The sequence below is a fragment of the Schistocerca serialis genome, chromosome 8, assembly GCF_023864345.2.
Source record: "Schistocerca serialis cubense isolate TAMUIC-IGC-003099 chromosome 8, iqSchSeri2.2, whole genome shotgun sequence".
In the NCBI taxonomy this organism is placed as follows: domain Eukaryota; kingdom Metazoa; phylum Arthropoda; class Insecta; order Orthoptera; family Acrididae; genus Schistocerca; species Schistocerca serialis.
This window is the reverse complement of record NC_064645.1, coordinates 297,583,458-297,597,283: the sequence shown is the minus strand read 5'-3', so window position 1 is coordinate 297,597,283 and position 13,826 is coordinate 297,583,458. Positions and strand designations below refer to the sequence as shown.

The 13,826-nt window shown below is 42.3% G+C and overlaps 1 protein-coding gene across 2 annotated transcripts in view; it reads left to right on the top strand.

Moving 5' to 3' along the window:
* The first annotated feature begins 12,618 nt into the window (after positions 1-12,618).
* LOC126416152 (kelch domain-containing protein 3) overlaps positions 12,619-13,826 on the top strand; it is a 110,699-nt gene continuing 109,491 nt past the window's right edge. Inside the window, exons 1-2 of one of the 2 annotated variants that reach the window (XM_050083701.1) lie at positions 12,619-12,728; positions 13,485-13,643. In XM_050083701.1, coding sequence (XP_049939658.1) covers positions 12,701-12,728; positions 13,485-13,643 — 187 coding nt within the window. In that variant the 5' untranslated portion in view covers positions 12,619-12,700. Of the gene's footprint in view, positions 12,729-12,754; positions 13,403-13,484; positions 13,644-13,826 lie in introns of those variants that run through there. The other variant, XM_050083702.1, reaches the window with a different exon arrangement.

The window sequence follows — 13,826 nt, the reverse complement described above, 5'->3', positions numbered from 1 at the left end:
TAGAATTTAAAGGTTTCACAGAGAGACAAGGAGGTGAAAAATTTTACCTTTGTTGAGGTAAGGTGGCATCAACTTTTTCACAACAAAATCGCCAAGACGCCCATCACTCGACCTAGTGTCATCCTTTCCTCGATAAGGGAAAACATTCGTAATATATTTAGAGTCTTTGTCTACTGGCATCCAGTACTTTTGCCCTATTTGTCCAGTTTTGAGGCCATGAACTGTGTGAATCCGCAACGGCACTTTGAAGGAAAAAGCTGTTTGTCGGTTATTTTAAATGGACCCGATATGTAGCTACATTGTGCATTCGCGATAAGCTCATATCAGATTTCTGATACCAAAGGAAACATGTCTTCTTTCTGTCGTTCCAGTCTTGTGGATCTAATGCCAAATCTGAGATAATGCATTATCTTTCTGAATCTGTCACGAGCCATTGTTGACTTCACAAAATTATTTCCCCACTTCATTGACCATAATGTCTAAGGTCTTCACTCCATGGACGTACAATGTAGCTATAAAAACGTCCAGTTCTTCAACGTTCATAGTCCAGTCATCTGAACCCAATACTCGACGTGCTTCAGTCTCAGTGCATTTTACAATGTGTTTCAATGTTTTGGCCATTATCATAAGGTGCCAAGCAGAATAGCAGGTCTCATTCACGTTTCACTTTGCATGCGGAGATGGTCCAGCATGTTCTTTGAAAACATTCTGTTGTCCATATCTGTCAGTTGAACAATCACCTATAACTCCCACTTTCCAGATCGTTCCATCTCCAGCAGCTCTCCCTCAGATTCATGACTGAAAATCTCTTCTTCTATTCGTAGACATCTGCCCATAGTAAATTTGTATGTTGCAAGCACTATTTACACAGTTACGATTCACTATTAAAACCGCATTTCATGGAACAAAGCACTTGCTGCGCAGTACTTGTATATGCAGTCATACTTGTTTCAACATGCTATCCCTCTCCTCCCCTGCTGTAAAACGGAAACATCAGGCATTGAGCTAAAAGGTAGTCTTGCGATTGTTGACTAAACACAATCTAACAGTAAGTATGAAGCTATACGAAACATGCGATTATTATAGCGGCTGCAGCAGAAGCGTCATAACTGACTCATACGTGGCTCTAGGTGAATCTTCGTATTTCCCTTTTTAGGCTTCCCTAAAAAATGTAAAATTAAATATAATCGATGATTACCTTATTTCATAAAAGGTCACAGAATTCAGCACTCTAGGCAATAATGCAAGAGTGACAAACGAAAGAATTAAGAAGTGAGTCACAGGTGTTCCAGCTGTGGTTCTGGTGTAGAATTGTAGGACCCTCCATATCGGACGTCTTATTGGATTTTTGAACAATCTCTCAAATTCTCTGCCACCCTGTAGGAAACAGTACAAGTGTTTGCCACAAACCTACAGGCCTAGTCACACCCCCAGCCAGGTTGGATTCACATGGTGCACACAAAGACTAAGCAGCCAGACACCACCCTCAACAGCTTCCGTCCTGCAGCCAGGTGTTGCATTAGGCACAAAGGAGACCAGTTTCACTGTGGCATGCTGATTGCGTCTCTTACAGAAAATCGGGACATAAAGTGCCAAGCAAAGCACAAAATAAAGTCCATTGTGCAGTTATGGAACCCTCAGATGTGGGGGTGGATGATAGGTAAACCTGCTCTAGATGTGTCTTGCATCTAGTCTTTGCTTCCCCACTCAGAGGAATCGCTATCGCTCATGGTGGCTATCAACAATGTGGCCATCGAACTACAGATAGACATGGGTCCCTTGCAACCATTATAGACTGATAGTATTATCATCACTTGGATCCCCCTTTCCTTCAACCTGTTGACACCCCATTGTGTAATTACAACGTTGACATCATTAAAGTCAGAGGCCAATTTACAGCTTAAGTTCAGTACCATTTGACTGCCCGCACAGTTAACATTATGGTCATTCACTCTTGTGCAGCCATCAGAATCCTGGGTTTGGATCTGTACAATGCACTTGGCTTAGAAATCCATGATTCTGCACCCAACTGTCAAGTCACTTTGCATCAGTCCATATCTAAAAGACCTCTTTTCCAGTTTTAGATCAGTGTTCATGGAATTCTCTTTGGGTGTGAAAGATTTGGAGGCACATGTATTTCTTCTCCCATCAGCTACACCAAAGTTCTTCAAAGCTGGAAATGTGCACTTTGCACTCAGAGACAAACTTCAGCTGGAGCTACAGCAGTTGCAAGATGAGGGCATACTCACTCCCATTCACAGCAGCCAATGGGCCATCAACACATAAAAAGCAAAAGATTCATTGCACATTTCTGGGGACTTCAAGGCAACCATTATTGCAAAGTCTATCATATGCGCTTATCTTACTCCTGAGGTAGAGGACATAGTGACCTTCCACACAGGCAGCAAAGTGTTTCTCATGATTGACTTCCATTATGCTTACCTCCAGTTTCTGTTAGCCAAGGATTCATGATGCGTCTTAGTGATCAATACTACTTTTGGACTGTCTCAGTATAACAGACTTCCATTTGGCATTGCCTGTGCTCCGGACATTTTTCAGTGCTACATCAAGCATCTCACCTGCAGTGTGCCAGGCGTGGTGAACTACACTACTGGCCATTAAAATTTCTACACCACGAAGATGATGTGCTACAGACGCGAAATTTAACCGACAGGAAGAAGATGCCGTGATATGCAAATGATTAGCTTTTCAGAGCATTCACACAAGGTTGACGCCGGTGGCGACACCTACAACGTGCTGACATGAGGAAAGTTTCAAACCGATTTCTCATACACAAACAGCAATTGACCGGCGTTGCCTGGTGAAACGTTGTTGTGATGCTCGTGTAAGGAGGAGAAATGCGTACCATCACGTTTCCGACTCTGATAAAGGTCGGATTGTAGCCTATCGCGATTGCGGTTTATCGTATCGCGACATTGCTGCTCGCGTTGGCAGAATATAGAATCGGTGGGTTCAGGAGGGTAATACGGAACGCCCTGCTGGATCCCAACGGCCTCGTATCACTAGCAGTCGAGATGACAGCCATCTTATCCGCATGGCTGTAACGGATCGTGCAGCCACGTCTTGATCCCTGAGTCAACAAATGGGGACGTTTGCAAAGACAACAACCATCTGCACGAACAGTTCGACGACGTTTGCAGCAGCATGGACTGTCAGCTCGGAGACCATGGCTGCGGTTACCCTTGATGCTGCATCACAGACAGGAGCGCCTGAGATGGTGTACTCAACGACGAACCTGGGTGCACGAATGGCAAAACGTCATTTTTTCGGATGAATCCGGGTTCTGTTTACAGCATCATGATGGTCACATCCGTGTTTGGCGACATCGCGGTGAACGAACATTGGAAGTGTGTATTCGTCATCGCCATACTGGCTTATCACCCGGCATGATGGTTAGGGTGCCATTGGTTACACGTCTCGGTCACCTCTTGTTCGCATTGACGGCACTTTGAACAGTGGACGTTACATTTCAGATGTGTTACGACCTGTGGCTCTACCCTTCATTCGATCCCTGCGAAACCGTACATTTCAGCAGGATAATGCACGACCGCATGTTGCAGGTCCTGTATGGGCCTTTCTGGATACAGAAAATGTTCGACTGCTGCCCTGGCCAACACATTCTCCAGATCTCTCACCAATTCAAAACGTCTGGTCAATGGTGGCCGAGCAACTGGCTCGTCACAATACGCCAGTCACTACTCTTGATGAACTGTGGTAGCGTGTTGAAGCTGCATGGGCAGCTGTACCTGTACACGCCATCCAAGCTATGTTTGACTCAATGCCCAGGCGTATCAAGGCCGTTATTACGGCCAGAGGTTGTTGTTCTGGGTACTGATTTCTCAGGATCTATGCACCCAGATTGCGTGAAAATGTAATCACATGTCAGTTCTAGTATAATATATTTGTCCAATGAGTACCCGTTTATCATCTGCATTTCTTCTTGGTGTAGCAATTTTAATGGCCAGTAGTGTATTTAGACGAAATTCTCGCTGCTGGCAAGGACACACAGGACTTGGCTAAAAACTTGTAGGCACTATTCGCAGTCCCACAGCAGGCTAACCTCAAATGAAATAAAGACAAGAACTATTTTGTTGTTCACAAAGTGGAGTTCTTGGGTCTCGTTTATAGTGTGTTAGGTATCTGTCTCACCTCACAGTATATTTAAGCAGTGCGAAAACATCTGGCTCCTACCAACATCAGCCATCAGAAATCAGTGTTTGGGCAGCTCATTTATTACTGTAAATTTATTCTGAATGCAGCAGCCATTGCAGAACGCTTGCATCAACTCTTATGCAAAAACATTCACTGTTAATACACAACAGTGTATGATAAAGCCTTCCGGGACTTGAAACAGGCTCTCCCTTGGCCTTGGTCATGGCATATGACCCTCCAAGCCCACAATCTTTCCAGCCAATGCTTCGGACTACGGAGTGGGGGCAGTCCTTTCACATGTGATTGACGGGGTGGAGCAGCCAGTTGCATTTGTCTCTCAGACTTTTCAGTACACGGAGTAACTTCAGTCAAATCGAAAAGAAGCCCTAGCAATCATATTTTACCTAATAAAGTTTCGTGTCTATATCTATGACTGCCATTTCAAGTTGTTAACAGACCACAACCTCTTTTCAAAGTGTTGGCAAATATTCCAACCAAAACAGTATGTTACCTTCAGAGATTATGCCATTCAGCACTATGCAACAACCCCCAATGCTAATGCTGACATTGTCTCACATTTTCCCTTGGGGCAGGACCTTTTCTTCAACGCAGATCCCAAAGTCTGCTTCCATCTGGACATCACCACTAAAGTAGCTGTGGACAATGTTCTGTTGGACACCAAGCTTGTCACACTCCACACTACAGAGGACCTAGTGCTCCATGAAATACTCTGTCTGTTGCAGTATGGTTAGCTGCCAGACCACAAGCAGCTGTGACACCCAGAGGTCCAGGCCTACTGGCATCACCAGAACGAGCTCTCTACCCTGAAAAATGTGCTCCTACTCCTGGAGGACAACAATCACAGCAGGGTGATAATCCTGACAGGCTTCAGTAGTGCATCTAGTTTCTCCCCATATTGGGCACTGTTGCTTCGTGCTCACCAAGTGCCCAGCCAACCAAAATGTCCACTGATGGAGTATGGACAGTGTGATCACCAGCATGGTTAACTCCTGCCAAAGCAAGAAAACCACCGTTCCATGTCGTTTATTTTGCATGGCCAGACACTGTCCTTGGTCCCAGTGGCACCTGAATTTAGTTGGTTCCTTCTTGGGATACTCCTGGTTAATCGCTGTAGTACTGGCAGTGACATCCCCAGTGTCTCATGCATGTTTAGCAAGTCGGCAGGGCTGACCATTCAAACCCTGTTCAGACTTTTTTCAATTGAAGTGTTCCTAGAAACTATTGTCACATATAATGGCTTTCAATTTACTTCTGCAGAATTCTTCAGTTTCTGCAAAACAAATGGCATAGTGCTAATACATAATGTGCCCTTACACCCTGCTTCTAATAATCTAGCTTAGTCCATAGCTTTAAATCCCAGTTGTCCAAGCTTCACCGCCCTTATGCTATTTCTTCCACTTCCCAGCGTGAGTCATCGCTAATATATAAACTCCGCAGCCAATCACATCAGTCACAATTATCTACCATCCATGCAACCAGCGCCCACCCTTTCTCTTAACGGTCCAGCCATCACCATTTCTGTCTCCATGATCCCATGTGGGCGCTTGTCCTCACTAAAGGACCCCAGGATTCGTTTTCTTGCAGTCGTTTCCAGTTTTCTGGGTCAGTTCATGGTTGAGGTGATGCTTCAAGACGGCACCTCGGTCCGGTAGTCTATCATCACTTTTCGTTCCTGAGGCAGAGTCTTCCACAAGGCCCATCCTGGATACCATGGCCTGTCTTTGATCCAGTCTGTGGTTAGCTCACTGGAGCGACCCTCAGCTATTCCATACATCACACCAGCGCCAATGCCAATGGAGGTTGACCTGATCCATCCAACCACCCTGGTACCCTGCCCCTTTTGAAGGCATTGAGATGTGCTACCACCTCCCCTCTCCTTTGAGGGGAGGGAAAGAAACACTGTGTTGAGGTCTTGTGGCTATTCAGCCAACAACCAACAAACCAAGTGGGATATGTAAGCACAGACATCACAAAGGGCAATGCTTCAGATGATTGACAAAATATGGCCTCACTCTGCCTGTCACCAGGCGGGAACACACAAGCATACAGAGGTCACTGGTCCTGTGGATCTTTTCTCCTCTGTGGCCCACATAGCTGAAAGTGGTACCTGCAGTATCCTGGCACCAAGGCGCTATTTAGGCCAATGCCTGTACTTCGCTCAATCAGTTCACTCCAGGTGAGTTACCTGGGCCAGGCGAAATCGTTTCCACAATCACCACTATAATGACACCATTCACATTGACATTTACCTAGAGGAACTCCTAGCAACAGACGTAATCTATCTGTGACCTCTACATTAAAGAGGCGTGGTCACTGGCACCATGACCAGAAATCGAACTTCATAATATTTTTCTTTGTTTTTCATTACAGTGAATTTAAACTTTTGCACACCCCCTTCAGACTTTGATTGTGACATGCTTAGTGCATGGACAGTGGATTTTAGAACTTTAAATTTAGTGTAACTTTTCAGGTCTTCAGGCTTCAAATATCACTGTTGTTCTTTCAAGATTGTAGAAGTGATTGGTTTTCAGTTATTGCGTTCCAAAAGAGCTCCCATCAGTGAAGACTTTTTATGGGAGTTACTACATACTGTTTTATAACTGGATATTACCTGGATGTTTTTCCTACATATACCTTCAGCAGATATATTAATATCCTAATCTAATTCCCTTAAAATTGTCTAATTTAATTAAAGTGCAGTCCATTACCTTTGTTTCGCTTTTGGTGGAGTTCATCTTATAATCTCTTTTCAAGATAGTATCCATTCCATTTGACTGCCCTTCCAAGTCCTTTGCTGTCTCTGGAAGTATTATAGCGTCATCATCAGGAAATCTCAGTATTTTTATTTCTTCTCCTTGTATTTCAGTTTGCCTCCTAAATTTCACCTTGGTTTCCTTTACTACTTGTTCATTGTACAGCTAGCTTACAACCCCATAACACTCCCTTTTTAACCACTGCTTACCTTTCAAATCCTGCAATCCGGTTTTTGTACTAGTCGTAAATAACCTTTTGCTTGTGACTCCATAGATTCCCAACATAATAAGTCTTGAAAGTCTCTTTGGGTTTGCTCCCAGACACTAAAATCAACTAGAGTCAATATTTCGGCAATCTAACTGTTCGCCATCTTCAGGAGATCAGTTCTCAGCGGGACTCAGCAGCAGAAGAAGCGCTCTTCTGAAGATGGCGAACAGTTGGATAGCCAAAATACTGAACTGAGTTGATTTTAGTGTTTGGCACTAAACCTGCAGAGACTTTCAGAGCTTTCTCCTTCCTGTATTTTATTCCTGCTACCTTTACAGCTTCATGGGGCTCAATTCTGGAATCCATCCTACGATGGAAAACTTCCCAAGTTATCATCCATAATCTTTACTCCATGCGCTGGCTAGCCAGGAAACATTATTTTATGCAGTAAATACACACATCAAAAAAAGTTTTGCATCTCTCCAGTTACCAGAACTCCTGAAGATAGACGTTGACTGTGGATATTATATGACAGCTGACACAGACCCTTTGGCTGTTCAGAGATGTCACTATACACACCAAAGACGTAAATAACCATGCATGAGCAACACCTATTAGACGGAGGGGGTCTGACAGCCGATCAGTTCCAGTCATTCCACTAGGAAGGAGGTATACGGCTCGTGTTGTCTGTAGTTCAACCATGCCTAGACGGTCAATACCGCATTTCGATCGCGTCCGCATTGTTGCCTCATGCCAGGAAGGGCTCTCAACAAGGTAGTGTCCAGGCGTCTTGGAGTGAACCAAGGCGATGTTGTTCGGACATGGAGGAGACAAAGAGAGACAGGAACTGTCGATGACATGCCTCGCTCAGGCCGCCCAAGGGCTACTACTGCAGTAGATGACCGCTACCTGCAGATTATGGCTCGGAGGAACCCTGATAACAACGCCACCATGTTGAATAACGCTTTTTGGGCAGCCACAGGATGTCGTGTTACGACTCAAACTGTGCGCAATAGGCTACATCATGCGCAACTTCACTCCCGACGTCCATGACGAAGTACATCTTTGCAAGCACGACACCATGCAGCGCGGTACAAATGGGCCCAACAACATGCCGAATGGACCGCTCAGGATAGGCATCACGTTCTCTTCACCGATGAGTGTCGCATATGCCTTCAACCAAACAATCGTCAGAGACGTGTTTGGAGGCAATCCGGTCAGGCTGAACGCCTTAGGCCACGCCCAACGTAAGCGACAGAAGCTACTGACTGCGCGCGACAGCTTCAGGCGATGAAACACATTCGCAGGTATAGTTATGGAAGTGTCCTACGTGAGCGACATCTGTGTTGATGCCTGTCAACCGCTGCAACTGGCGATGTTTGAATTCAAACATGTTTGAATCATGTCGCTGCAGCATGCGCAACAGAGAGCGACAGTCATATGCCTTCCCTGCGAAGCAGTGGAGCAGACGCGACAGCAGCTATGAAATACATATCATCCAATTTTAGGAAAACTGTTCGGTGAAAAAATTTGATTCTTCCGCGTCTTATAGCTTGATATCTTTAAACGATAAGGGACTGAATTTATTTTCGTTATTCGTCATAGTTACCGTGCTGCACGAAATTGAGTACATGGCTGCATGAAATTTTTAAGAATTTGCAGAGGTAGTCTTTCCGTACACTTCATTTAAGCCCATACATTATTGCGTACCAAATGTAACCAATATATCTAAATTGTATTTAAAGTTGAAGACTGGAATGATATATCTCTTCATTATTAAAATATTGGTTGTTATATCCAGGGACGGTTTGCTTGTGGCGCTTCCGAACCTGTCCTGCGCTTCGGGAATCAGGTGGCCATAAAAATCGTCATATCTCATTAATGGTTCAAGATATCGAAACGACGATTTTTGGAAATGACAGCGCGTAGAAGGGATTATTTTATCGTATGATTAACAATCGACACGTTTTTGTAAACGCGTGAGTAGACGAAAATAAGACTCCCTATATATTACACCATGAGGTTTCGTCCGAATTTTCATAGTCAAACAAAGGGAGAGGAACGGGTAAATGGCGTATCAAAATAAACAGTGTGAGGTCTAGTTTTGCTTGAAAATATTTAACTCCAGAATGAGAGTTTGACTCTGCAGCGGAGTGTGAGCTCATATGAAACTTCCTGGCAGATTAAAACTGTGTGCCGGACCGAGACTCGAACTCGGGACCTTTGCCTATTGTAGGCAAGTGCTCTACCATCTGAGCTACCCAAGCACGACTCACACCCTGTCCTCACAGGTCCCGAGTTCGAACCTTGGTCCGGCACACAGTTTTAATCTGCCAGGAAGTTTCAAATATCTAACTGCTTGAAAGTAATCAGGGTAATTAACAGAAACTTAATTAATGAGTTGAGGAAAAACTGAAATATTTCATGGAAAGATGCTGCCAAGCTAGATAAATGAAGTGTCAAAATTTTCATCTGTTCAAGGCCTAGCTGTTTTGCACATAAAAAGATACTTTGGTGTGGTATTTAAAACTCAAAAAGGCTTTCTTCGAATCAAGCACATTAGGAAGGCAAACGAGGAGTCAATGGGATCGTGCTTTCTGAATAAAACTTGAAAATAAAAAAATTAAAGAAATCAGTCAAATATGTTATGAAGTGATTTGTGTGAAAGAAATAAGTAGATCAAAGAAATGTTCTATGTGCCTTTGAATGACGCTCAAAATCATGGACAGAAAATTAGGTGCATCAGACGTGTCCCCAATATTTTATATTTCATACTTTTAGACAAATTATTACACAAAACGTTTGACTTTCTTTTTTAAAAAAATTGTATGCTTTATTTTTACAGACTATTTAGATCAATTGAAACGTTTGGCCTTAATAATGACTACTGATGAATTACGTTCGAAGCACCAAATATCTGTAAACTTTCAGGGTTCATTGAAATTTATTAGAGATTTAGTGTGTGTTATAACCTAGGATAGGTGTGTATACACATATAGATCAAGTTCTTTGGCAAGACCTTAAAAATGTACTTAGCCATGCAGTGTAAACAGTATAGATAAGAATTAGTACACAGAATTGTAACTGAGTCAGCTAAAATATAATAAGAGCCCAAAATCTTTCCGATGCACGTAATCACGAATTATAACACTACCGCTACACCACAGCTACATATTCGTACTGGGAATCAATCTGTGTATTTATGTGTGTATTAAGGGTAGCTAGTCACGTATTCAGTCATTCTTCCACATTTATTGGCTGTTAAAAGTTCTTGATCATGTAAAAAAACATTCGTATTTAATTTATTGATGAGATACTCGAATGCTCCTCTGCTCATTCAAGTGTGTTCGAAGAATTTGTCTGGTGATCTTCGTAGTTGATGATATTTATGAAATACTCCATGGAGATTCTTCTCTTTGTAAATTTCATGCACAGCATTCCTTTTCGCTTTATTTTCTTGAGTAAACCTAAATTTGTATCCTTACTCTCCAGCTACAGTATTCTACAGTTTAGGGGAATCGTTTTATAGAAACAGCTGGTTGGCTCTAAGCAGCCCTCTTGTAGCGCAACATGGTCGCTCGCACACAGGACACTCGAGCTTTTCGCCTGATGCTGCTGTTTGTCGCTGGAGTGTCGCTTATCCGAAAGTCGCTTGCTTCTGTCGCTCACGTAGGACACGGCCTTAGAGACACTGTCCAGCGAGCGCAGCAAGGTGTAGGTTGCTGCTGTTTTGGCGTGTCATTATGTGGGGCCGACGTACGTCGCTGGTGGTCATGGAAGGAGCTGTAACGGTTGTACGATATGTAAATGCCATCCTCCGGCCGATAGTACAACCATATCGGCAGCATATTGGCGAGGCATTCGTCTTCATGGACGATAGTTCGCGCCTCCATCGTGCACATCTTGCGAATGACTTCCTTCAGGATAACAACATCGCTCGACTAGTGTGGCCATCATGTTCTCCAGACATGAACCCTATCGACAAGCCTGGGACAGATTGAAAAGGGCTGTTTATGGACGATGTGACGCACCAACCACTCTGAGGGATCTTCGCCGAATCGCCGTTGAGGAGTTGGACAATATGGACCAACAGTGATGAACTTGTGGATAGTGTACCACGACGAATACGGGCATGCATCAATGCAAGAGGACGTGCGACTTGGTATTAGAGGTACCGGTGTGTACAGCAATCTGGACCACCACCTCTGAAGGTCTCGCTGTATGGTGGCACAACATGCAATGTGTGGTTTTCATGAGCAATAAAAATGGCGGAAATGATGTTTACGTTGATCTCTATACCAGTTTTCTGTACAGGTTCCGAATCTCTCGGAACCGAGGTGATGCAAAACTTTTTTATGTGTGTTGAACTAAAATAAAAATAAGAAAGCGACCGAGCATTAAAAGGGTAACAGGATATACACATCTCAATAGGAATACGAGATCTGTGTGTTACTACGACTTTCATATTGGCTGAAGTCTGGGGCGAGTGACACCTCTAAAGATGATGGAGATACAAGGACGAATGCTGGATCGATGAAAATTGCATAACTTCTTGCTATTGTTCATTATTAGTTATATTAAAAGAAATAAAAGGACCAAAATATATCTGAGATGTTTATATTCTACCTTCCGAAAAATTGTTTACGATCTGGAAACACTGACACAATCACTGCCACTCTATGAATGATCTGTAATTCCAATACCGGTATCAGTGATGTTGTATAAATAGATAGACTATACTTTTCTTTTCACTTACCCATAGTTGTCCTCAGAGATGTAGAAAATGTCACATAAAATAAACAATCCGTAATTAGATAGAAGAGATATGAAAATGTTACTTCCACAGATTCTAAATGAAATGGTCATTTAGGGAGTGTCGTAAGTCGAAAATCTGAAACGCGGTTTCATTCGCAAGTTAATACTTAACTAGTCCCAAACATATAAATACATATTCTCTTAAATGCATAAGATAATTTTACAACATTATGACACAGACCGCTTTACTATATGGAAGATGTACATAGGTCATGCTTTAACACTCGTGTTATATGATATCATTAATAATTTGCACATCAATCGATTGTAATGAAAAATGCGCAAATAATGTGACTATGCGAATGTGATCTTCATTATAGCAGAACGAATATGGCCATTGCGGTAAATTGTTTCGAAATAAAAAATTTACTGTGGACTGTTGAAAAGCCCGTGGGTACGCTTCTGTATTTTCTTAAACGCGAAAAAGCGTGTTGATAAACGTTGAGAAGAAGAGCGAAACAAATTTACAATGCTTAGTGAGTCCTGAAAAAAACTATAACTATTCACTATTTTTGAGAACAAGAAAATTCTATAGTTTTCCAACTTAGCGATGTAAATAATCTTTGCCTGCGTGTTGCGCGTGGCATATGTACTAGAACTAGAAAGAAAAATCATGAAATTAGCGAAATTGCGCAAGCTAACTACAAATGACAATAAATAAATAAATTTATGAGTTATTATGGTCTAGTATCACAAAAAGCGACCGCAGTTGACTGCAGTAACTGGATAAATGGCATCCTCGATTCCCCATATCCAAGGTATCGTCTGTCATAGATCTGTTCCATAGAGAAAGCAAAACAATGTTGTCGAGTTTATGCGTAAGGGTACAAGGAATATTTCGTGAAGTTTTAAACTGGCATAGACAACATTAAATAGGTTTTCGTGTGTTTTTAAATGAGTTCCGTTGAGTTTGTGCACATTCTTGATGTTTTTAGGGAACGATATGTAATATAACCTTACTCTGCTATGTATGGAACAGAGTCATTACGGAGGACCCATTTGATTCCGTCGTAAATAAGCTGCTGTTGTTTCAATGACTGCTGTTGTCATTTCTTTCGCCGCAAACGTTTGCAAACAAAAATTGTTCCGCGATTATATGGTATATCAGAGCGTTAATGCGTTATTTCTCCCCGTAAAAATACGCCAATGTGCATGTTAAACTGCGCTTGTTTGATCCCTTTCTTTAGAAGATTGTATTTTTTAGTAAGCATTCGATTTTCTCAACGAATTGTTTAAATACTTTTAAGAAGTAATTCATGAGGTGCAGATCAATCCGATGGGTATTTTTATCAAAGGCTTGACTACAAAAAGGGAAAAGTAGATTATATATGTTACTCCAGTAGTGTTGACGCTTGGATGGTAGTAATGTTTGTGACACTTAAAGCCTGCTCATAATAAACTGCAACATACTGTACGTTAGTCAGCTACAGTGGTGAGGGACCTTAATAATTAAGTTCTGCAATTTTTTAACTTGGATTGTGGTTTATCCTGAGAAAAAACTTTTGGCATTTTAGCTTACAGAATGTATTGGACAGTACACTTAGAAGGTGGACCAAGACGAGTTAATCATGCAGCTGTTGTTGTTCTTGATAAGATTTACTCCTTTGGTGGTTACTGCACGGGGGAGAACTACCAGAGGAAGCGGCCAATGGATGTTCACATTCTTAACACAGGTAGGGAACTTCTCTTCCTTGGAAAAATTATACCATATTTATTTTTGTTTGTTATAGACCATGTTTTATTATGGGTTATCTCAGTGATTCATTGCCTTGTTTTACGCGACTGGAAATTTCAAATTTTTAAATTATTCACATACTGGTGACATTCTTATGAATTAATGCAAGTACATAATTTTG